Here is a 25,216-nt window from a genome sequence, read left to right on the forward strand (position 1 = left end):
GATCTACCGCTCTGGCCCAGATGTCACCTCTCTGCTGTCCAGAATCCCAGAGTTTCTATCAGCCATATCCTCCTTCTTCACCTCTCGCTTCCTAAAACTCAATATAGACAAAACTGATCTCATTATCTTTCCTCCATTTCATGTATCCCCCTTACCTGATCTACCTATTATGGTAAACGGCATCACGCTCTCTCCTGCACCTGAAATCCGCTGCCTTGGGGTAACTCAACTCTGCCCTTCAAACCACACATCCAAACTCTCGCCACCTCCTGTCGCCTCCAACTCAAAAATATTGCCAGAATCCGTCCCTTCCTCAGCCCGCAATCTATTAAAACTCTTGTGCATGCCCTCATCATCTCCTGCCTCGATTACTGCAATACCCTCCTCTGTGGCCTCCCCGCTAAATCTCTTGCACCGCTCCAGTCTGTCCTCAATTATGCTGCCCGGCTAATCTGTTATGATCTGGTGGCCTTGGAGCAGCATGAGACGTACTCTGGAGAAGGTGGAACCTGTACTGACCGCAAACCCTGAAATTAACAGCGCAACTAGAAGTAGCCGTGGGGGTACCTAACACTCCCTAGACCCCTCGACACAGCCTAAGAACTAACTACCCCTAAAGACAGAAACAGGAAACCTATCTTGCCTCAGAAAAAATCCCCAAAGGAAAGACAGCCCCCCACAAATATTGACTGTGAGAAGAGAGGGAAATAACATACGCAGAAATGAAATCAGGATTTAGCATAGGAGGCCATACTAGCTAAAAAGAAAGAATAGAACAGAGTACTATGCGGTCAGTATTAAAACACTAGAAAATATCCACCACAGAAAATACAAAACACCACATCTGACTAAAGACATGGAGGGTATATCTGCATCTCCAGAGAAATAGGTAGGCTGCAAAAAATCCTTCACAGACTAAGCTGGACAAGATAAAAACATGAAAATGCACAGAACTATAAGGTCCACAGCAGGTGGACAGCAAAAACAAAGCCAGGACTTATCTTTGAAGAAAAGCACAGCAAACAGGAGAGACCAGAAGGGATGTGAATCCTCCAAAAACAATGGACAACTGGCACTGACTAAAGAATCAAGCAAGGCTATATAGCCCAGCCCGAATTGCAAAAAATAGATACACCTGATAAATGCTGCGATCCAACTACCGCAGCACTACCACTCAACCACCGGAGGGAGCCCAAGAGCAGAATTCACAACACTAATCCACCTTTCTCCTCGTTACTCCCCTGCTTCTCCCCTCTGCAAATCCCTCCAGTGGCTCACAATTCCCCAACGAATCCAGTTCAAACTGCTAACACTGATCTACAAAGCCATGTCCTGTCCCTTCCCTATATCTCTGAACTATTCTCCCAATATTTTCCCTTTTGTAATCTTCGATCCTTCCAAGACCTCCTACTCTCCTCCACACTTATTCGTTCCTCACACAACCACCTCCAAGATTTCTCCCGAATATCCCCTATCATCTGGAATTCCACGCCTCAACATATCCGATTATCCACCACCCTCGGATCCTTCAGACGGAACCTGAAAACCCATCTCTTCAGGAAAGCCTACAGCCTGCAATAACCATTCTGCTGCCTGACCACCACCTGAGCTGCCGCCTCACCACCACCAGAACTGCCGCCTCACCACCACCAGAGCTCCCGCACCCCCAACCTTCTGTCTCTTCCCCATTATCCCATAGAATGTCAGTCCGCAAGGACAGGGTCCTCTCCCCTCTGTAATTGTAAATTTGTTTACTGTAAACAATATCTATATGTAACCGTTTCTCATGTACAGCATCATGGAATTAATGATGCTATATAATTAAATAATAATAATGTCCGCTTCCGTTAAAGCTGAAGGCGGCCTCTCAGTCAGCATGACTCGATCGGGTAAAGAACCTGAGGTTCTACGGTCAAAGACCTGCATCTCAATAGTTGGCACGATAACAGAGGAGGAGGAAGAAGCAGCAGATGCGATTGAAAGGGTGGCTGATGTTCACTGGTCTGCATTTTTGCACAGTGGGATTCCCAACTAATGCTGTTATGACCTGGTGGTTAGGAGCACCCGGAATGACCTGATAGTTAAAACTCACACAGGACAAGCTCTGGGATGTGGGAGCTCTGCTGACCGCAATCCCTAATCCTATCACACACACTAGAAATAGCCGTGGAGCGCTCCTGACTCTACCTAGGCGCCTCGTCACAGCCTAAGAGCTAGCTAGCCCTAGAGATAGAAAATAAAGCCTACCTTGCCTCAGAGAAATTCCCCAAAGGAAAAGGCAGCCCCCCACATATATTGACTGTGAGTAAAGATGAAAGTCACAAACGCAGAAATGAAACAGGTTTCAGCAAAGGGAGGCCAGACTTACTAAATAGACAGAGGATAGGAAAGGTAGCTTTGCGATCAGCACAAAAAACTACAAAAGACCACGCAGAGTGTGCAAAAAGACCTCCGCACCGACTAACGGTGCAGAGATGCCACTCTGCATCCCAGAGCTTCCAGCTATCAAGACAAAATCATGATATCCAGCTGGACAAGAAAACAATGAATGAATTAGATACTATCAGGAACTTAGCTTCTGCTGGAGTAGACAGGTCACCAGAAAGATCCAAGAGCAAACTGAACCAATGCAGAAACATTGGTAGCTGGCATGGAGTAACGATCTAAGTGGAGTTAAATAGAGCAGCCAGCCAAAGGATAAACCACGTCACCTCTGTAAGGAACCTCAGAAGCAGCAGCTCCACTCACAGCCATCAGAGGGCGTCCATGGACAGAACTCACCGAAGTACCATTCACGACCACAGGAGGGAGTTCGACAACAGAATTCACAACATAAAGCATGTTGATTGCACATGTGAAGGTTCATACATGTAGTAGTCAAATTATTCCAGTTTTTACACTGACTCAGTTTTTTTCCAAAGTTGGCAGATTACGTGAGTTGGCTCATCCTTTGCAGTTTCAAAAAAGGCCCAGGCTAGGCAACGCTTGCCACACCTGCAAGCTGCTGACCCAAGGACAAGGCTGGTCAGAGGCACAGTTGTTGCTGAGGATGCATCGCTTGTCGTGGCTGCATCACTACATGTCTGCAACGGATGGCACAACATAACCTCCTTTTCTTCCTCCTCAGATGACCTACTCATCTGTGTGCCTCTATGTTCACGCCAACTGAGATCTAACACCTCATCATCCTCTGTGTTATCACATTCCTGGCCATTGGAGTCACTCTCCTCCTCTTCTTGCTCTGACAGCACAGTACAGACCTTGTGAGCCTCAGATATCTGAGTCTCATAAGGATCACCTCCTCCCCCAGGAGTTAACGTCTGATGATGAGGGTCAGGATACTGTTGGGACCATACTTCTTCCTGCCCTGGATCCAAGCTAAAAAAATTTGGGGCCTCGGTGCAGATTTCCTCTTCTTGACTCTGCAAAGCTTTTGAGTACACTTCTGATGAACATGGCATAGAATGTGTGAACAGCTCTTCAGAATAATCCATCTGTGGTCCCTTGCAGTCAGTTGAACGTTTGGATAGTTGGGATGCGGGGGGAAGTAAGGGGAATTTGGATGCCACATCTTTGCACTGTACTGGGTGCGATGTTGAGGTGGAGGAAGAGGAGGAGAGGTCACTTGAAGCTGCACTTGCCATCCACTCGAGTACATGCTCTTTCTGGGCATCATCAACAAGGCGTACCGCTGTGCATCTGCCAAAGAAAGGTAGTTGTGTAGCCTGTCCAGTAACACATAAGTTGTCAGTTGTCTTTGTATAGGACGTGACGTTGCTTCACTAGTGCTTTCACCAACATTACCAACTACCCCACGTACACCTTGAACACCAAGCCTAATTCCCCTTCCACCATGGCCTCGCTTTTTCACAGTCATGTTGTTCAGATAGTGTGGTAGGAGCACAGTATTAACAACCAAAAATTAAATTTTAAACTTTGCACCACATCTGAAAACACTTGAATTTCAGCGACAGTAAATTCAAAGTTGAAATATGGCGTGCTGTATCATGATAGTCACAGAAAAAATATTTTTTTCTTTGGATCGGGCCTCTATAACACAATAGATGCGACAAACTATTTTTCAAGTCAGGTCCTAACTGTATGATGTTAATAACTGAAGAATTTGTTTGTGGCCTATGTATCAGGCCTCCATAATACACTAGATGCTACAAACTCTTTTTAAAGGTAGGTCCCTTACTGTATGACGTTAACAACAGAATTTTTTTTTTTTTTGAACCAATGATCAGGCCTTTATAACACACTAGCTGCTACGAACTATTTTTCAAGTCAGGTCCCTTACTGTACGATGTTAATAACAGAAGAATTAGTTTTTGACCTCTGTATGAGGCCTCTACAACTTAATTTCAACCCAAACAAGTAAAGTGTGATACAGCGGGTTGTCTAACTTTTTGCAACTGAAAAATTATAATTTTTTTTTATGTGCCTTAGGTCTGCAAACAGTTTTATTTCACCTGAGCACTAAATTATAAGGTGGAATACAGCAGGCTGTTTAATATTTTTTCACTAGCACATGTGAATTAGAATGCTATACTCATGTATCGATCACAATAGAAGCAGTGCACAACACGTGCCCTGCTGGTTTTGTTTGTGCACCTCAGTATGGCCAAAAAAGAAAAAAAAGTGCTGAAAGGTAAATTTAACAGCCACACTGGACACTAGCTACCTACAGTATCTGATTGATATACAACCACCTATCTTACTAGCTAAAATCAGGAATACAGCAGGCTTTTCCACATTTAGCTATTGAAATAATATCATTTAGAATGCTATACTCGTGCATGCAGCACTACAGAATCTGTGCAAAACACACTTGTAGGACATGTGCCCTGCCGGCTTTGTCTGAGAACCTCAGTAATGCCACAAAAAAAAATTCCGGAAGGTAAATTTTACAGCTACACTGGAAATTATCTAGCTACACTATCTGACTGATATACAATCGCCTAATTAGCCGTGGTTGCAGGACATTGTGGGTGTTTCCTGCACCCTGATTGGCTAGCCGCAATGTGCACAAAGTTAGGGGGAAAAAAAGTGACTGCTGTGCTGTGTTTCCAAAAACGCCTTCGCCTCTCAGCTCTGGAAACCCCCTCCCCTCATCAAACACGTGCCAAACGCTCATAAAACACCACCAATATCATTGCTAAAGTCTGGGAAATATTTTGGTGGCAACACAAATATTTCCCCGCACTTTTACCGAATTTTAACGATTTTTTAGTGATTTTATAAAATTTTGCTCGGATTTACGATCACGAATCCGAATGTGCCATATTTGTGTTTGGCGATCATTTTCCGAACAAATTCGCTCATCTCTTTTCAGTAGTACAAATGGGTGCAAAATATAATTTCTACATGCAAGAAGGAAAATTGGGAATGTAGCTTTTCTGTAACCTGCAGTTATTACATGAGTACTGTTATGTTGTCTGCTTCTGGCATAAAGTATATGGCAGCTTATAACTTGATGTCTATGACAAACTGACAATACCTGTGAGAAAAAGGTTTAAATATTCATTTCCTCCAAGGTTGACAGAGTTTAAAGCGAATACATAGTATCCCAAACTTCCAGTAAACCAGGCGAGCCAAACAGAAATGGTTCTTCTTGCAAAACTGCAGTTGTGAAATAGGGCAAGCACATTGTGTCTTTTGGGGGGTTGGATATCATTTCCACCAAGCTCACCGGCCTCCTCCACGGGGCATAATTCTGAAAGCTTGCATGGAGTGCTCACTTTGTTCCACTTTTCCATTGTAGCGATTATATTTTCTACTTCTTTATATCTTCCCTGGGCGTGGAGCCAGAACGGAGTCTCAGGAAGCATCCAGCAGCAGAGGACAAATGGCAGGGTGATTACAGACAAAATTATTTGATATATCCACCATGTACGCACCAAGTAACCAACAAAAGCCACAACCATAATGCCAACAGCAAAGAAAGCATGAATGTGTATTGATGCCCAAGTGCGAGCCTTTATTCCTATATATTCTGTCACATAAACAAAGACCACAACTAGGTATCCACTGGATGCCTGAAAAGAGAAGAGAAGAGGATTACTCTTTATGTACAACTAAAAATAAAAATAAACATTATTAAGGGTTTATTCAAATCACACAATGTTATTTGTCTGAATATTAATTTGAGAGTATTACAGCTCGACAACTTTTGAGTTATACAAACTAAATTACTTTCACTGAGGCCATTGTTGTAAGACCAAAGTATCAGTAAAAGTATCATAATTTCCTGATCCCAATGGATCTTCCTGGAAATAATCTGTCATGAAAGTGTCAGGAGGCCCAATGCACATCAGATCGTTGCGTGAAGAAAAAAGGTTCCAGCTCCAGAAATCCTATAAAACGAATGTTTATTGAAAATTTTTAGCTACTAACCCTATAGGGGGGAGTTCACACTGGCAGATGTGTTTCAGATCACAAGGTCTTTAGTCATTGCATCCCATATTGTCCTACCCCTCAACCTTATATACCATTTCCTGTATGAAACAGCTGATTGAATTTAACCAATCCTATATCACTGCTACAAATGAGGTAAAAAAAACACACATTGATATTCATGCTGAACTGCCGACCTGTCTGTGCCTCAGATACCTGGCCTCAGTTGGGTAAGCTGACTATTTTCCTTTTTCTTTCTACATCAGATCGTTGGTCTAGCCCACCCAAATCAAGTTTAATTTAATGTCAGATGGATGGAGGGGTATGCAAGGGAAAGTAGGAGTAATAAATATGTAAGTCTGCTTGCAAATACAAGAAGCCTTGCAAGCAAAATGAATGATTTTTATAGACTCTTGTGTCAGCCACAGATTACAATTTGGTGAGCATCATGGAAACCTGGCTTGACGAAAGTGTTGGACAAATGCTAATTATTGTAAATACTAGATGGTGGCCCGATTCTAATGCATAGGGTATTCTAGAATATGTACGTAGTTTATTTATGAGGTTTTAACAATAATGCAATGAATACACAGGATTTTACGGGTAAAATATATACATTATCATTAGCAAAGCATGGTTCAAATCCCGAGCCGATTCGCGGCTGGACTGCGCTTGTCGCTGATTGGTCGCGCCAGCCGCCCACGACCAATCAGTGACGCGGGATTTCCGTTACAGACAAATGGACAGAATTAGACGATTATATAGTAGATTGCATCAGCTACTATTTACTGCAGGTTAACCCCTTCAAAACGCAGTCCTTTTTTGTTTTTTAGCGTTTCTCGCTCCCCTCCTTCCCAGAGCCATAACTTTTTAATTTTTCTGTCAATATGGCCATCTGAGGGCTTATTATTTGCGGGACTAGTTGTACTTTTGAACGATGCCATTGGTGTCACCATGTCTTGTACTAGAAAATGGAACAAAAATTCCAAGTGTGGTTAAATTGCAAAAAAAAAGTGCAATCCCACACTAGTTTTTTGTTTCGCTTTTTTGTTAGGTTCACTAAATGTTAAAACTGACCTGCAATTATGATTCTCCATGTCATTACGAGTTCATAGACACCAAACATGTCTAGGTTCTTTTTTATCTAAGTGGTGAAAAAAAATTCCAAACTTTTCTAAAAAAAATAAAATAATAATTTGGCCAATTTTCTGTTACCCGCAGCATCTCCATTTTTCGTGATCTGTGGTTGGGTGAGGGCTTACTTTTTGCGAGCTGCACTGATGTTTTTAATTACACCATTTTGGTGCAGATACGTTCCTTTGATTGCCCGTTATTGCATTATAATGTAATGTCGAGGCGATCAAAAAAACGTAATTCTGGCATTTTTACTTTTTTTTTTCTCATTACGCCATTTAGCGATCAGGTTAATCCTTTTTTTAATTGATAGATCAGGCGATTTTGAATGCAGCGATACCAAATATGTGATGGTTTGATTTCTTTTTCCTATTCTTATATTTTGAATGGAGCAAAAGGAGGTGATTTAAACTTTTATTTATTTTATTTTTTTTCATATTTTCAAAAACATTTTTTTTTTTTATTTTGGCATGCTTCAATAGCTTCCACCGGTGGTGCACGCATTTCTGGCCGGATGGCCAGAAGCACTTGTTAAATGCCACTGTCAGAGTTTGACAGCGGTATTTAACTGGTTAATAGGTTCGGGCCGATCACGATTTCACACGCGCCTATTGCAGGCACATGTCAGCTGTTCAAAACAGCTGACATGTTCCGGCTTTAATGCGGGCTCACCGCCTGAGCACATGTCAAAGCGGGGGTTTTGTCATCGGACGTACTACTCCGTCCGATGGCAGAAAGGGGTTAAAGCGGGCACTCATTAAGGGTGGAAGAAAGGAGATTCCGACACCTAAATAGGAAAGGATTCTTTAGTTAGATTAGTCAGACGGTGGAATGCCCTACCACAAGAGGTAGTAATGGTAGACACTATAACAGCTTTCAAAAAAGGGCTGGATGATTTCCTCAGTACACAGAACATTGTGGGTTATAGTCAATTTAGTGACAAAATGTTTAATGGACGTAGAAAGGTTGAACTTAATGGACCTAGGTATTTTTTCAACCTATGTAACTATGTGTGTATGGGGGCTTTAAGTCCATTTTCTAACAACAGCTCTTATGCTTTGAAACACTGATGATACATTATGATCAGTTAAAATGAGCCTTACAATTTTTGACCCATTGATGATAAAAAAAGCACTGTGATGTGTATCCTGTAAAAATCTGATAGATTGTAAATTGAGATTTGCACCAACCTTTCATACATCACTCATTGCGTTCTAGGATAAAAAAATATATATAAATATACATTGTGATGGATTGTTTTATATAATTAGAAATAATTTTATCACAATCAAAATGTACATTGTTTAAAATGTTTCAGTTTGCAAAAAACTTTTTTTATCAGAACTTTATACAGTACTGTAACATAGAATATAATAAAATATAAACAAACCATGGCCAAGAAAAAACGGACAATGACAAAGCTGTAGTAGTTGAAAGTAAATGCCACTGCAACACCGAATATAAACTGGCATGAACTTGTGAACCACATAATTGGTCGTCTTCCCACTCTGGAGATAATGAGAAAAAAAAACAAGAAATTTGGTATTGAAACATTAAAGAAAATTAATCCTATCATATTATTATAAAAAAATATTATAAATGTAAATGACTTGCTGTCCACATTCTCTTAGGCCAGTCTCACACGTCCAGATAATTCCGGTACCGGAAAAATCGGTACCGGAATTATCCGTGTCCGTGTGCCCGTGCGTTTCTGTGGCACATGAGTGTGGCACACGTGCGGCACACGTGTGCTGACTGGGTACCACATGCACCATGCAGGAGACAGCGCTAGAGATAAGCGCTGTCCCCTGCATCTGGTGCTGAAGCCGCCATTCATATCTTCTCTGCAGCAGCGTTTGCTGTAGAGAAGATATGAATAATCCTTTTTTTTTTTGTTTCTCGTGTTTAAAATAAAGATCCATGTCCCCAACCCCCTCCCGCTCGTCCGCTGTTATTAAAATACTCACCCGGCTCCCTCACTGGCGCTGCTTCCTGTCCTGGCCGCATCGTCTACTGTATGAGCAGTCACGTGGGCCGCCCATTACAGAAATGAATATGCGGCCCCACCCCTATGGGGATCTTTATTTAAAACACGAGAAACAAAAAAAAAAAGGATTATTCATATCTTCTCTACAGCAAACGCTGCTGCAGAGAAGATATGAATGGCGGCTTCAGCACCACATGGGGGGGAAAGCGCTTACTGTAGCGCTGTCTCCTGCATGGCACACGGACTGCACACGGACAAGGTCCGTGTGCGGTATGTGTTTTACACGGACCCATTGACTTTAATAGGTCCCTGTAATTCGTGCGCTCCCATGAACACTGACATGTCTCCGTGTTTTCCAAACGGACACACGGTCCGTGAAAACATGCTGACATGTGCAGAGACACATTGATTTCAATGTGTCTACGTGAGTCAGTGCCTCCGGTACGTGAGGAAACTGTCACCTCACGTACCGGAGCCACTGACGTGTGAAACCGGCCTTACAGTGAATATCTTACCTTAGGGCTCATGCCCACTTGCGATGAAATCGGACGAATTCAATCCGATAAAAAAAATCGGATTGATTTCGGACCAATGTTAATCTACGATGGTGTGCTCATCAGAGTTTTTTTCTTTTCCAGCTCGTATCGGATCACGATCGGCCTGGAAAAAAAAAAAAAAAAAAAAATCACACCATGCTGCGATTGTAATCAGACAACGGATCGCATCCTGCAATAGAAGTAAATGGGTGCGAGGGAAAAAAAAAAAAAAAAAAAAAAATCGCACAGCAATTGACCATGCTAGTGCTGTGCGATTTTTTTTTTTTTTATTATTTTTTTTTTCACCGGTGTCCTTTGTAAAGACAGTAATTCATATGCGGCTACTGTAAAATCACACTGACAGGTTATAACAGAAAAGATAGAATATATATATATATATATATATATATATATATATATATATATAATCTACTATATAATTGTCTAAGGGTCACTTCTGACCAATCAGCGACGGGCACAGTCTGGCGGCAAAATGGCCGCTCCCTACTCCCTTGCAGTCAGTGCCTGCTCCATACTCCCCTCCAGTCAGCGCTCACACAGGGTTAATGGCAGTGTTAACGGACCGCGTTATGCCGTGGTGTAACGCACTCTTTTAAAGCTACTATTAACCCTGTGTGACCAACTTTTACTATTGATGCTGCCTATACAGCATTAATAGTAAAAAGATCTAATGTTAAAAATAATAATAATAAAAAAAATCATTATATACTCACCTTCCGGCGCCTTTCCCGCTCCTCGCGACGCTCCGGTGACCGGTCCATGCATTGCGGTCTGGCGACATGACGACGTAGCGGTCTCGCGAGACCGCAATGAACTCTCGGTACCGGAGCATCGCGAGGAGCATCGGTAAACGCCTCGCCTGGATCCGGGGGCCGACGTAGGGTGAGTATATAACTATTTTTTATTTTAATTCTTTTTTTTTTAACAGGGATATGCTGCCCACATTGCTGTATACTACTTAGGCTGTGTTAGATACTGCGTGGGCTGTGTTATATACTACATCTCTGTGACATATACTATGTGGGCTGTGCTATATACTATGTGTCTGTGGTATATATTACGTGGCTGGGCAATATACTAGATCGCTGTGTTCTATACTAAGTGGCCTGTGTTATATACTGCATGGGCAGTGTTATATACTATGTCTCTGTGCTATATACTACGTGGCTGTGCAATATATTACGTATCTGTGTAATATACGTGTCTGTGCTATATACTACGTGGCTGGGCAATATACTACATGTCTGTGTTATATACTACGTGTCTGTGCTATATACTACGTGTCTGTGCTATATACTACGTGGCTGGGCAATATACTACGTGGCTGGGCAATATACTACGTGGACTGTGCTATATACTACATGGCCTGTGTTATATACTACGAGTCTGTGCTATATGCTACGTGTCTGGGCAAGATACTACATGGCTGGGAAATATACTACGTGGGCTCTGCTATATACTACGTGGCTGTGCTATATACTACGTTGTTGTGCTATATACTACGTGGCTGTGTTATATACTACGTGGCTGTGCTATATACTACGTTGGCTGTGTTATACGCTACTTGGCTGTGCTATATTTCTCGGCTGCATCTGTGCATCATGAATCGTGGTATGTGTTAAAGAGGGGGGCCCACTGAGACTTCTTTCCCCCGGGGCACTCAAAAACCTGGAGCCGGCCCTGGATTCACTGATTTGTCACGCCCGGCCGCGGACAATCAGCGACAGTCGCAGTCCGCCCGCGAATTGGCGTGGAATTTGAACCACGCTTCGCTAATTGGTCGCGGCCGGCCGGCTGAATCCTGTCTATAAATTGCATTAGTATGAAAACTACATAAATAAACTACATAAATATTCTAGAATACCCGATGCGCTAGAATCGGGCCACCATCTGTTATATATATATATATATATATATATATATATATATATATATACAGTGGGGCAAAAAAGCATTTAGTCAGTCAGCAATAGTGCAAGTTCCACCACTTAAAAAGATGAGAGGCGTCTGTAATTTACATCATAGGTAGACCTCAACTATGGGAGACAAACTGAGAAAAAAAAATCCAGAAAATCACATTGTCTGTTTTTTTAACAATTTATTTGCATATTATGGTGGAAAATAAGTATTTGGTCAGAAACAAACAATCAAGATTTCTGGCTCTCACAGACCTGTAACTTCTTCTTTAAGAGTCTCCTCTTTCCTCCACTCATTACCTGTAGTAATGGCACCTGTTTAAACTTGTTATCAGTATAAAAAGACACCTGTGCACACCCTCAAACAGTCTGACTCCAAACTCCACTATGGTGAAGACCAAAGAGCTGTCAAAGGACACCAGAAACAAAATTGTAGCCCTGCACCAGGCTGGGAAGACTGAATCTGCAATAGCCAACCAGCTTGGAGTGAAGAAATCAACAGTTGGAGCAATAATTAGAAAATGGAAGACATACAAGACCACTGATAATCTCCCTCGATCTGGGGCTCCACGCAAAATCCCACCCCGTGGGGTCAGAATGATCACAAGAACGGTGAGCAAAAATCCCAGAACCACGCGGGGGACCTAGTGAATGAACTGCAGAGAGCTGGGACCAATGTAACAAGGCCTACCATAAGTAACATACTACGCCACCATGGACTCAGATCCTGCAGTGCCAGACGTGTCCCACTGCTTAAGCCAGTACATGTCCGGGCCCATCTGAAGTTTGCTAGAGAGCATTTGGATGATCCAGAGGAGTTTTGGGAGAATGTCCTATGGTCTGATGAAACCAAACTGGAACTGTTTGGTAGAAACACAACTTGTCGTGTTTGGAGGAAAAAGAATACTGAGTTGCATCCATCAAACACCATACCTACTGTAAAGCATAGTGGTGGAAACATCATGCTTTGGGGCTGTTTCTCTGCAAAGGGGCCAGGACGACTGATCCGGGTACATGAAAGAATGAATGGGGCCATGTATCGTGAGATTTTGAGTGCAAACCTCCTTCCATCAGCAAGGGCATTGAAGATGAAACGTGGCTGGGTCTTTCAACATGACAATGATCCAAAGCACACCGCCAGGTCAACGAAGGAGTGGCTTCGTAAGAAGCATTTCAAGGTCCTGGAGTGGCCTAGCCAGTCTCCAGATCTCAACCCTATAGAAAACCTTTGGAGGGAGTTGAAAGTCCGTGTTGCCAAGCGAAAAGCCAAAAACATCACTGCTCTAGAGGAGATCTGCATGGAGGAATAGGCCAACATACCAACAACAGTGTGTGGCAACCTTGTGAAGACTTACAGAAAACGTTTGACCTCTGTCATTGCCAACAAAGGATATATTACAAAGTATTGAGATTAAATTTTGTTTCTGACCAAATACTTATTTTCCACCATAATATGCAAATAAAATGTTAAAAAAACAGACAATGTGATTTTCTGGATTTTTTTTTTCTCAGTTTGTCTCCCATAGTTGAGGTCTACCTATGATGTAAATTACAGACGCCTCTCATCTTTTTAAGTGGTGGAACTTGCACTATTGCTGACTGACTAAATACTTTTTTGCCCCACTGTATATTTCCAAACACTAAGTTTTGTATTTATTTTCAGAAAATGAGAAATGGTCAAAAGAACAAAAAAAATGCAGTGCTTGCAGACTTCAAAAAATGCTAAGGAAACAAGTTAATAATCATTTAGAATCAACAGTACTAATGTTTTAACTCAGGAAGAGTTCATAAATCAATATTTTGTGGAATAACCATGATTTTTAATCACAGCTTTCATGCATCTTGGCATGCTTTCCACGAGTCTTTCACACTGCTTTTGAGTGACTTTATGCCACTCCTGGTACAAAAAATTAAGCAATTCTTCTTTGTTTGATGGCTTGTGACTATCCATCCTACTCTTGATTACATTCCAGAGGTCTACATCGGGGTTCAGGTCTGGAGATTGGGCTGGCAATCAGGGCCGGTTTTAGACAAAGTGGGGCCCTAGGCAAAAATTTAAAGTGGGGCCCCAAATGCTAACATTGTAAAATCACTCAAACATTTAGGTTACATTACATGAGCAGGATGCGGATATAGTTGGTGGAGGGGCCTGGAGCTAGTGCTCACACTGTGGCCCCCATATTTAGGGGCCTTATATCGGCTAGCAGGTCTGCCATTATTAGCTGTATGCAGGGGCGTTGCTAAGGTCAGAAAAGATTGGGGGCCCAAGCCCCAAGACAAAGAATTGCCCTCAACTCCCTCTTAAATTTTTTTTTTTTTTTAACACCACAGATAATACAGTGATAACTCTCTGAGTACAGATAATTTAGTAGATGTCACCTGCAGTCCTATGTAACACCACAGATAGAATTAGCGTTTCAGAGTAAGACTATGTTTACATGCAGCATTTTTTTCAGTAGCCAAAACCTTTTCTATTAGCAGTAAAAATGTTGCGTTCAAAACACCTGTTTTTCAGCTTGTTTTGTGGTGTTCTTCACACTTTTTTCAGCTTTTTTTAGGAGTGAGGATGTTTGCTTTGTCTACAGTATGTTTCAGGCCAGTTTCACACGCCCAGATAATTCCAGTACCGGAAAAATCGGTACCGGAATTATCCGTGTCCGTGTGTCCTTGTGTTTATGTGGCACATCAGTGTGGCACACGTGCGGCATCCGTGTGCCGCCCGTGTGCCAACTGAGGACCACACGCACCGTGCAGGAGACACCGCTACAGTAAGCGCTGTCCCCTGCATCTAGTGCTGAAGCCCCATTCATTTCTTCTCTCCAGCATCGTTCGCTGGAGAGAAGATATGAAAAATATTTTTTTTTGTGGTTTAAAAAAAAGATCCCTGTCCCCAACCCCCTCCCACCACCTGTGCGCCCCCCGCTGTTAATAAAATACTTACCCAGCTCCCTCACTGCTTCCTGTCCTCGCCGCAGCTTCTCCTGTATGAGCGGTCACGTGGTGCCGCCAATTACAGTGATGAATATGCGGCTCCACCTCCCATTGGGGAACACTGACATGTCTCCGTGTTTTCCAAACGGACACACGGTCCGTGAAAACACACTGACATGTGCAGAGACACATTGATTTTAATGTGTCTACGTGAGTCAGTGTCTCCGGTACGTGAGGAAACTGTCACTTCACGTACCGGAGCCACTGACGTGTGAAACCGGCCTAAGACTACATTCATACGATCAGTATTTGGTCAGTATTTCTCATGAGTATGTGTAAGCCAAAACCAGGAGGGTGATAAATACAGAAGTGGTGACTGGTTTCTCAGGGTATGTGCACACGCTGCGGATTTTGCTGTGGATCTGCAGCAGTTTTCCATGCGTTGTACAGTACCATGTAAATGTATGGAAAACAAAATCCACAGTACACATGCTGCGGAAAATATCGCAGAGAAACGCTGCATTGTATTTTCTGCAGCATGTCAATTCTTTGTACAGATTCCGCAGCGTTTTGTACCTACTCCATAATAGGAATTTGCAGGTGTAAAAACGCTGTTGAAAACCACACAAAAACCACAGTAATTCCGCTCTAAATCTGCAGGTAAAACGCAGATTTTTAGGAATCTGCATGGAATAATCCACGGCAGATTCCGCAAAGTGTGCACATAGCCTCATTGTTCCACTGCGGTTTCTGCATTACAAATACTGATGTGAAATACTGAACATGTGAACGAGACCTAATAGTTTATTTCACCAAAACCACTTAAAAATTTGCGGTGAAAAATGCCGTTGTAATATCTGCAGCTTTTTTTATTCTTTCATTGCTTTCTACAGGTGAAAACACACTGAAAGAAGTGACACGCTACAGATTTAAAAAGTGCTACAGTTCTGGAAACCAGTCAGAAAACAAACAAGCGCCTGCAGGAGACTTCGGAAATCTCATGTTTTGCTGGCACTTTGAAAAGCAGCTTTTGGCCATGTTCATATGCAGAATTTTTGCAGCTTTTTCTTCTGCAAATAAGTTTACAGCATTTTACAGCACAAGCAAAAACTGAGATTTTCAGAAATCTCCTGCACACCCTTTTATTTTCTCCTTTTCTCACAACAGAAATGGCCAGAGCAAGGCCGTCCCCCCCCCCCCCTACCTCACCCAAGGCCTGGGCGGAGGCCAACATGACAGTGGTTTGGAGGTGGGTATTTAGGGTAATTAAGGGGTTAATGGGGCTGGGGGTATTATAAGGCTAGTTGGGGGTGGGGCCCGTCCGTTCCCGCTCTCTGAACCCCTGAAGCATCCCGCCCTCCCGCCCTCTCTTTTTGGTCATATGGGGGCAGTTAAGTGGGTCAGTGTCTATTTTTGCATTTTGCCGGGTCATTGCGGCCGAGGCGGCTGGGGGGGAGTCCTTGGAGTTGGTGGAAATTGGTTTGGGGGATCCATTGGCATATGGGTCCCCTGTTTTTTCAGAGTTCAACAGGTTTCGGATCTGGTGAATTGTGGAGGGGACTTTCGGCTGGGGTGGCCGAATCTCCGAGAAGTTTATCGTGAACAGTTAAACCTTTGAATTTATTGGTGCTCCCGAGCCAGAGTGGTAACGGCTGGGAGTAATTTGGTGTTTACTGTTATGTTTACAGTTATGTTTTGGGTTATTCGCCAGATTCTTTGTAGCTTCAAGGACTCCTCCTAGTAGAAGAGTTAATACATACATTGTGTGTAATTATTTATTTGATGTGTTTAAAATAAAAAGGCTGCTGTGGCCAAGTTATTCCAAAGAAATTATTGCCATGTGTTCTTTGTGTGAGTGGGAGTATGGGTATTGTGCAATGGTTGGGTAAAGGGGGAGGTTATAGGGGTGGGTTTTGGGTAAAAGGAGGTCACCCGGTATACCCAAGGACTCGACAATGCCAGTGTCATGCAGCCTTTTTTAAATCTGCAGCGTGTCTATTTCAGCAATTTTTTTTCACCCGTAGAAAGCAATGAAAAAGTTTTAAAAATGCTGCAAATGTTGCAACGTTGTTTTTCACTGTGTTTTTGGTGAATAAAACTAACTTTATTAAACATGTACTGTAGACAAAATGCATGCTGAAAAAAAAACAAACTAACCGCAAAAGCTCTAAGGGTGTGTGCCCACAATCAGTAAACGCTGTGGGTCGGCTGCTGTGTACTTGTACAGCGTCCAACCCGCAGCGGCCAGATGTTACAGTATAGTGGAGGGGATTTCAAGAAATTTCATCTCTACTATGTGTGCACTGACACAGGCACCTCACCCGCAGAGGCGCGTCTCTCCAGACCCCAGTATGCCAATTTTATCTGGTGTAGACGCAAGTCTCCACAAGAGAAATCTCACCCGTGCAATGTGTAGGACGTGGTGATTCCACACGGTTCAATGAACACATGCGGAATCACCTGTGTTCAAAACATGGCAGCACTTTGGACGCAGCACATGTCCACTGCATCCAAAGGGCTGCCATTTCCGGATCCTCTGCACATACCCTAAAAAATGGGTGCTTTGAAAGCAGTGTTTTTAATGCCAAGTGAGCAGGTTTTGGCTGCAAAACAAATGCACCAAAAACACGGATTCCTATGCACACCTGTACTATATATGTGTATGGTTTACCCTTATTATTTCACATGGGAATTCATTTATTTCAATATAATAAATGCCCTGATTCAGCAGACAATATTCCTGTCTTGTGTCATCCAGACAGTAGTGACAGGAGGTCGCCCTGTCGGATTAAAAGCAGAGATTTAGTTACTGTGGTCAGAGCCCATGCTGATGGCTGCTGTATGTGACTGATCCTACACCAATCAGCACAGAGCTCCTGGACCACAGTGAGTAAATCAATGCACTGAGGGGGTCTCAATGGGGGTTTGGGAGAGACGCTCTTGGACTACAGAGCAATGCACAGCATTATTCACTTCTGAACACCCTCTGGGCACTTCATATAGGGGGCTGCAGATGCAGGGGGCCCCCTTTGTAGGTGGGGGCCCCATGCATCTGCCTGGTCTGCCTGTGCCAAACTCTGGCCCTGCTGGCCATGGCAGGGATTTGATGTGGTGGTACTTCATTCACACATTGATTGACCTAGCTGTGTGGCGTGGTGCATTGTCCTGCTGCAAAAACCAGTCCTCAGAGTTGGGGAACATTGCCTGAGCGGAAATAATCAACTGTTTTTCCAGGATAACCTTATATGCGGCTTGATTCATACATCCTTCGCAAAGAGTAACCTGCCCAGTTGCAGTCTTGCTGAAGCATCCCCAGGTCATCACCGATCCTCCACCAAATTTCACAGTGGGTGCAGGTCTCTTTCTAAACATTAGACGACCAGGTGTTGTTCAAAGCTGAAAATTCTACTCATCAGAGAAGATTACCTTACTCCAGTATTCTATGGTCCAATCCTTATGGTCTTTGGCAAACTTCAGCCTGGCTCTCCTTTGCTTCCCATTGATGAAAGGCTTTTTTCTAGCTTTACATGACTTGAGCCCTGCCTTTAGGAGCCTGTTACGAACTGTTCTTGCTGTGCACTTCACCCCAGCTGCCATTTGCTGTGGTTGCTGAGTGACATTCGAATAAGATGATGGTAATCCCGGTCAGTGGAGAGTCGTTTTTGCCCTCTGCCAGTCTGTAGCTTTGTTGTCCCCAATGTCTGTTGCTTGACCTTGATGTAATGGACTGCCGTCTTAGAAATTTTAAGGATGGAGGCAACATGACGCTCACTGTCGCCCTCTGCTAATAAAGCCAGAATTGAGCCCTTCTTTTCCTCACTCAAGACTTTTCTTTTCAACCTCTTTGGTATTGTTAAAGTTATTTTTTTATTCCTATTACTTTTGGGATTTTACTAGCACTTGTTTTGCCATCCAGCTTGTCCTATTGCAAGAGGATTGGGAACACCACAGCAGGGTTTTTATACTTTCCTTCGTTAAATAAGATTTGGTTCAGGTAATCACCTAATCAGAAGCACATTAAGTAGAATGAGGTGTACGCTGGTTGGAATTCAACAGACACTGGAATGGAATGGCTGTCAGGCATGTAGAGAAGCTGATTTTTATAAAACTGTGCAGTGGACTCTTAATTTTTCCAGAGCTGTAATATATATATATATATATATATATATATATATATATATATATAATATTACAGCTCTGGCAAAACATATATATATATATATATATATATATATATATATATATCACATACATATGTACATACATATATATATATATGTATAGATAGATAGAGTCATAGCCAAGAATATTGACACCTCTGCAATTCTGTCAGATAATACTCAGTTTCTTCCTGAAAATGATTGCAATCACATATTCTTTGTTATTATTATCTTCATTTAATTTGTCTTAAATGAAAAAACAAAAGTGAATGAAGCAAAACGCAAAACATTGATCATTTCACACAAAACTCCAAAAATGGGCCAGACAAAAGTATTGGCACCCTCAGCCTAATACTTGGTTGCAAAACCTTTAGCCAAAATAACTGCGACCAACCGCTTCCGGTAACCATCAATGAGTTTCTTACAATGCTCTGCTGGAATTTTAGACCATTCTTCTTTGGCAAACTGCTCCAGGTCCCTGATATTTGAAGGGTGCCTTCTCCAAACTGCCATTTTTAGATCTCTCCACAGGGATTCAGGTCTGGACTCATTGCTGTCCCTTTTCATTCAGATGCCGACGGATAGTAGGGGCTGACACTGTTGTACCTTCGGACTGCAGGGCAGCTTGAACTTGTTTGGATGTTAGTCGAGGTTCTTTAGCCAACATCCGCACAATCTTGAGTTGAAATCTCTTGTCAATTTTTCTTTTCCGTCCACATCTAGGGAGGTTAGCCATAGTGCCGTGGGCTTTAAACTTCTTGATGACACTGCGCACGGTAGACACAGGAACATTCAGGTCTTTGGAGATGGACTTGTAGCCTTGAGATTGCTCATGCTTCCTCACAATTTGGTTTCTCAAGTCCTCAGACAGGTCTTTGGTCTTCTTTCTTTTCTCCATGCTCAATGTGGTACACACAAGGACACAGGACAGAGGTTGAGTCAACTTTAATCCATGTCAACTGGCTGCAAGTGTGATTTAGTCATTGCCAACACCTGTTAGGTGCCACAGGTAAGTTACAGGTGCTGTTAATTACACAAATTAGAGAAGCATCACATGATTTTTCGAACAGTGCCAATACTTTTGTCCACCCCCTTTTTTATGTTTGGTGTGGAATTATATCCAATTTGGCTTTAGGACAATTCTTTTTGTGTTTTTTCATTTAAGACAAACTAAATGAAGATAATAATACCAAATAATTTGTGTTTGCAATTATTTTCAGGAAGAAAAGGAGTATTATCTGACAGAATTGCAGGGGTGTCAATACTTTTGGCCATGACTGTAGATAGATAGATAGATAGATAGATAGATAGATAGATAGATAGATAGATAGATAGATAGAAACGGAACAGCATCCAAAAATACCTCAACTTTATGCAGAGCTCTTCCAACCAGCAGTCCAAAAGCCTCCAATGATGGTAACAAAAAAAGAAAAGCAGCACAGAACAAAATAGAAAAAAAAGTGGACTTTATTGCCTGAACGGCGTGGCGACGTTTCGGATACAAAATCCTTTTTCAAGCAGTGAACACATGAGTGAAACAACCATTTGTAAGCGTGGTAGGATGCCGAAGACCGAGTCCAACATGGCAAAACAGTGTTTGTGTAAGTCCTTTTTAATCATGAATTTTTGAGACAGGGACACCTGACTTTTTGGAATTATTAATTGCTCATTAAATGTATTTTAAGAATAATCACGGAATATGCAATATATTATGTTCACAGATAATGAATTTAGTGGGGCTATCATTATTCACAAGGATGCACTTTTTTATGGATTGTTAATATGTATAATCTATTAATAGTTACAATATTGCACATAATGAATTTTATAATTGGATATGTATGTGTTTTGTATAAATGGTTGTTTCACTCATGTGTTCACTGCTTGAAAAAGGATTTTGTATCCGAAACGTCGCCACGCCGTTCAAGCAATAAAGTCCACTTTTTTCTATTTTGTTCTGTGCTGCTTTTCTTTTTTTGTTAATATATATATATATATATAGCCGACAGGATAGGAGACATGGTTTACATACAGTAAATCCATGCAGAATAGTTTGATATATAGATGTCAGTGACTAATACAATTAGTATTTGTGTGTGCAAATTAGGGGACATGCATGTAATTTATAAAAGATTCTTTTTTTGGGGAAAAAATGGCGTGGGCTCCCGCGCAGTTTTCAAAACCAACAGAGGGAAAGCCAGTGACTGGGGGCAGATGTTTATAGCCTGGGAATCGGGTAATACCCATGGAGCTTCCCAGGCTATTAATATCAGCTCACGGCTGTATACTTAGGCTTTACGGACTATTAAAATGGGGGACCCCAAAAAATGATGTGTGGTTCCCCCATAATTAATAACCAGCAACGGCTATGCAGACAGTTGCGGGCTGATATTAATAGCCTAGGAAGGGACCATGGATATTGGACCCCCTGGCTAAAAACATCAGCACTCAGCCGCCGCAGAAAAGGCGCATCTCTAAGATGTGCCAATTTCAGCACTTAGCCTCGCTCTTCCCACTTGCCCTGTAGCAGTATCAAGTGGGGTAATAGTTTCGGGGTTAATGTCACCTTTGTATTGTAAGGTGACATCAAGCCGGCTTAGTAATGGAGAGGTGTCAATAAGACACCTATCCATTACTAATCCTATAGTTGTTACATATGAAATAAAGACACAGCCAGAATAAAGTATTTTAATGAAATAAAACACTAAACACAGTTTGCCATCTTTGTTGTACTCCTAATCCATGCAGCGCCCTCGATCTCCTGTAATTAAATAAAATAATAAACCAACAATATACCCATACCTGCCTGTAGTTGTGTCCCACGCCATAATCCATGTCTAGGGAATATACAATTTGCAACCAGGAGCGGTGCTAAGATGCGACCGCCCCAGCTGCAAACTACTGATCAATAATGAGATGCTGGGAGAGGAGCTTCAAAGACTAGCACTGCCGTCACTGAAGCTGCGCTCCTTCACAGCCTGAACTGCACTGAACTCTGGAGCATGGAAAAATGCCAGTTCATTTTCCCATGGTGCAGAGGTTATGGCAGGTCAGGTTGTGAGGGAGCGCAGCTTCAGTGACGGCACCGCTAGTCACTGAAGCTCCGCTCCCAGCATCTCATTCATTCACCAGTAGTTTGCAGCTGGGGCGGTCGCATCTTAGCACCGCTCCTGGTTGCAAACTGTATATCCCCTAGACATGGATTACGGCATGGGACACAACTACAGACAGGTATGGGTATATTGTTGGTTTATTATTTTATTTTTATTACAGGAGATTAAGGGCGTTGCATGGATTAGGAGCACAATAAAGATGGCAAACTGTTTAGTGTTTTATTTAATTAAAATACTTTATTCTGGCTGTGTCTTTATTTCACATGTAACAACTATAGGATTAGTAATGGATAGGTGTCTTATTGACACCTTTCCATTACTAAGCTGGCTTGATGTCACCTTACAATACAAAGGTGACATAAATACCTGTTGTGAATTCTGTGGCTGAGTTCACTTCTGTGGTCACAAGTGGTATTGCAGTCTCTGGGCTTCCTCCCTCAGGTGTTTTGGTGAGCTCGTTGGCTGCCTTGCTATTTAGCTCCACCTGAGTCTGTCTTCCTTGCTCCTTGTCAATGTTCCAGTGTTGGATCTGAGCTACTGCATCTTTCCTTGGGCCTGCTGCTCTGCTAGATAAGTGCTTCTAGTTTGTTTTCTGTTTTTTCTGTCCAGCTTGCTATTAACTTTTGCTGGAAGCTCTGAGAAGCAAAGGGGTGCACCGCCGTGCTGTTAGTTCGGCACGGTGGGTCTTTTTGCCCCTTTGCGTGGTTTTCGTTTTAGGGTTTTTTGTAGACTGCATAGTTCTCTTTGCTATCCTCGCTCTGTCTAGAATATCGGGCCTCACTTTGCTGAATCTATTTCATTCCTACGTTTGTCTTTTCATCTTGCTAACAGTCATTATATGTGGGGGGCTGCCTATTCCTTTGGGGTATTTCTCTGAGGTAAGTCAGGCTTGTATTTCTATCTTCAGGCTAGTCAGCTCCTCAGGCAGTGCCGAGTTGCATAGGTAGTTATAGGCGCAATCCACTGCTGCTTATAGTTGTGTGAGGATAGATCAGGTACTGCAGTCTACAGAGATTCCACGTCTCAGAGCTTGTCCTATTGTTTTTGGTTATTGCCAGATCTCTGTATGTGCGCTGATTACTGCACGCTGTGTTGCCTGATTGCCAGCCATAACAAATACCCCAACTATTAACCCACTTGCCACCACTACAGGGCAAGTGGGAAGAGTAAGTACCGGAATTGGCGCATCATAGCAATGTGCCTCTTCTGGGGCGGCTGAGTGCTGATGTTTTCAGCCAGCGGGTCCAATATCCATGATCCCTTCCTAGGCTATTAATATCAGCCCACAGCTGTCTGCATAGCCTTTGCTGATTATTAAATATGGAGGAAGCCCACCTCATTTTTTGGGGGGTCCCCCATTTTAATAGCCAGTAAAGGATAAGTATACAGCTGTGAGCTGATATTAATAGCCTGGGAAGCTCCATGGGTATTACCCCCTTCCCAGGCTATAAACATCTGCCCCCAGTCACTGGCTTTCCCTCTGCTGGTTTTGAAAATTGCGCGGGAGCCAACGCCATTTTTTTCCATAAAATATTTTTATTAATTAAATACATGTCCAGTAATTTACACACACACACTGTACTAATTGTATTTGTCACTGACATCTATATAGCTACCTATTCTATATGTATATACTGTATGTAATCCATTCCTTCTATCCTGTCAGTTCCTGCAGTGATTTTACAGAAGTCGGCAGATGTATTACCGGCTTTTCTTCTATCCATCCTTCTGTGCAATATAAATGCATATATATGTATGTGTGTGTTACTGATAATATATATCTGTTCTGAATTTTTATAATTGAGGTGTGGTATTTGCCTGGGGGGCTTTGCACTCGGACTCATTCTTTGTGCTGCTCTAATTTTCTTCTATCTAATATGTGTATATATATATGTGTATATATATATATATATATATATATATACACACATACATACACACACACACACACTAATACATATATATATATATATATATATATATATGTATTAGTGTGTGTGTGATTTGAAGAATATTCATTGAAAATGATGTGTAAATGACAGAGAATTTCTGTATGTAAAAGCTCATGTTAAAATCGCATTGCAATCAGAAAGCAATCACACTGCATTCTGATGTAAATCGGATGCTAGGTGTGAAAAATCGGATTGTACTCGCATAGAAAACGCATTACACTCGCATGACACTTGCATTACACTCGTCCGACTCTCCTGCATCAAAATCGGACCGATTTTTTAAATCGCTAGTGTGTCTCCAGCCTTAAGCTGCATTTACACTGAAAGATTATCATGAGTGAGCATTCTAAATGGGGATATGTCAGCAGTAGGTAGTGATAGCGAAACCGTGGATGTTCAGGTATGGCGAACTCAGACAAACATTTAAAAAAAAAGTTTTTGGTTCAGGTACCAGAACCCGAAGTTGGACTCCATTCAGAGGAGGCCCAAACATCCGTTGTTTACCGCACTGTCATCTGCTTAATAGAATGGGAAACACAGGCTGTGATCGGTGGTAAAATCGTTACTGCTTGTCAGAGTGCTGCAGTTCCCATGCTGTCAGATTACAGCATGTGAGGCATCAGCTGTGACCGGCGGTAAAAAGGTTACCGCTAGTAACAGGCATTGGATGAAGAGTACTACTCCAATCATCCTACACCTGCTCTCGCTGATAGCAGCAAGAGCAGGTCAGGTTGATGAGAATATTCATCAGCCGGCGCATGTACAATAAATAAATAAAAAAATAAAGTGGGATTCCCGTCTATTTTTGATAACTACCACAGGTAAAGCTGACAGCTCCGGGCTGCAACCCCCAGTTGTCAGCTTTATATTGTTGGGTTATCAAAAATAGAGGGGTCTCGAAGCCAATAAGCCATTGATGCCCATGTCCCACTATGAAAGACAAAAAAATAACAAAACACCATATTCCTCACCTGTCTGACAATAATCCATTATTGGCCATTTCCCATGAGGATCCAGATGATTTGGAGAGTGGTAACATCAGTGATATGACAGCTCCCCATGTCAGCCGG

The 25,216-nt window shown here is 42.3% G+C and overlaps 1 protein-coding gene across 1 annotated transcript in view; it reads right to left on the bottom strand.

Moving 5' to 3' along the window:
• Nucleotides 1-25,216, bottom strand: part of SLC22A16 (solute carrier family 22 member 16) — a 174,727-nt gene that overhangs the window by 58,695 nt on the left and 90,816 nt on the right. The window contains exons 3-4 of the mRNA XM_069726137.1: nucleotides 8,921-9,038; nucleotides 5,501-6,038 (exon numbers count right to left, since the gene is read on the bottom strand). Of these exons, the coding sequence (XP_069582238.1) occupies nucleotides 5,501-6,038; nucleotides 8,921-9,038 (656 nt within the window). The remainder of the gene's footprint in view (nucleotides 1-5,500; nucleotides 6,039-8,920; nucleotides 9,039-25,216) is intronic.

The sequence above is a fragment of the Ranitomeya imitator genome, chromosome 5 (assembly GCF_032444005.1).
Source record: "Ranitomeya imitator isolate aRanImi1 chromosome 5, aRanImi1.pri, whole genome shotgun sequence".
NCBI lineage: Eukaryota > Metazoa > Chordata > Amphibia > Anura > Dendrobatidae > Ranitomeya > Ranitomeya imitator.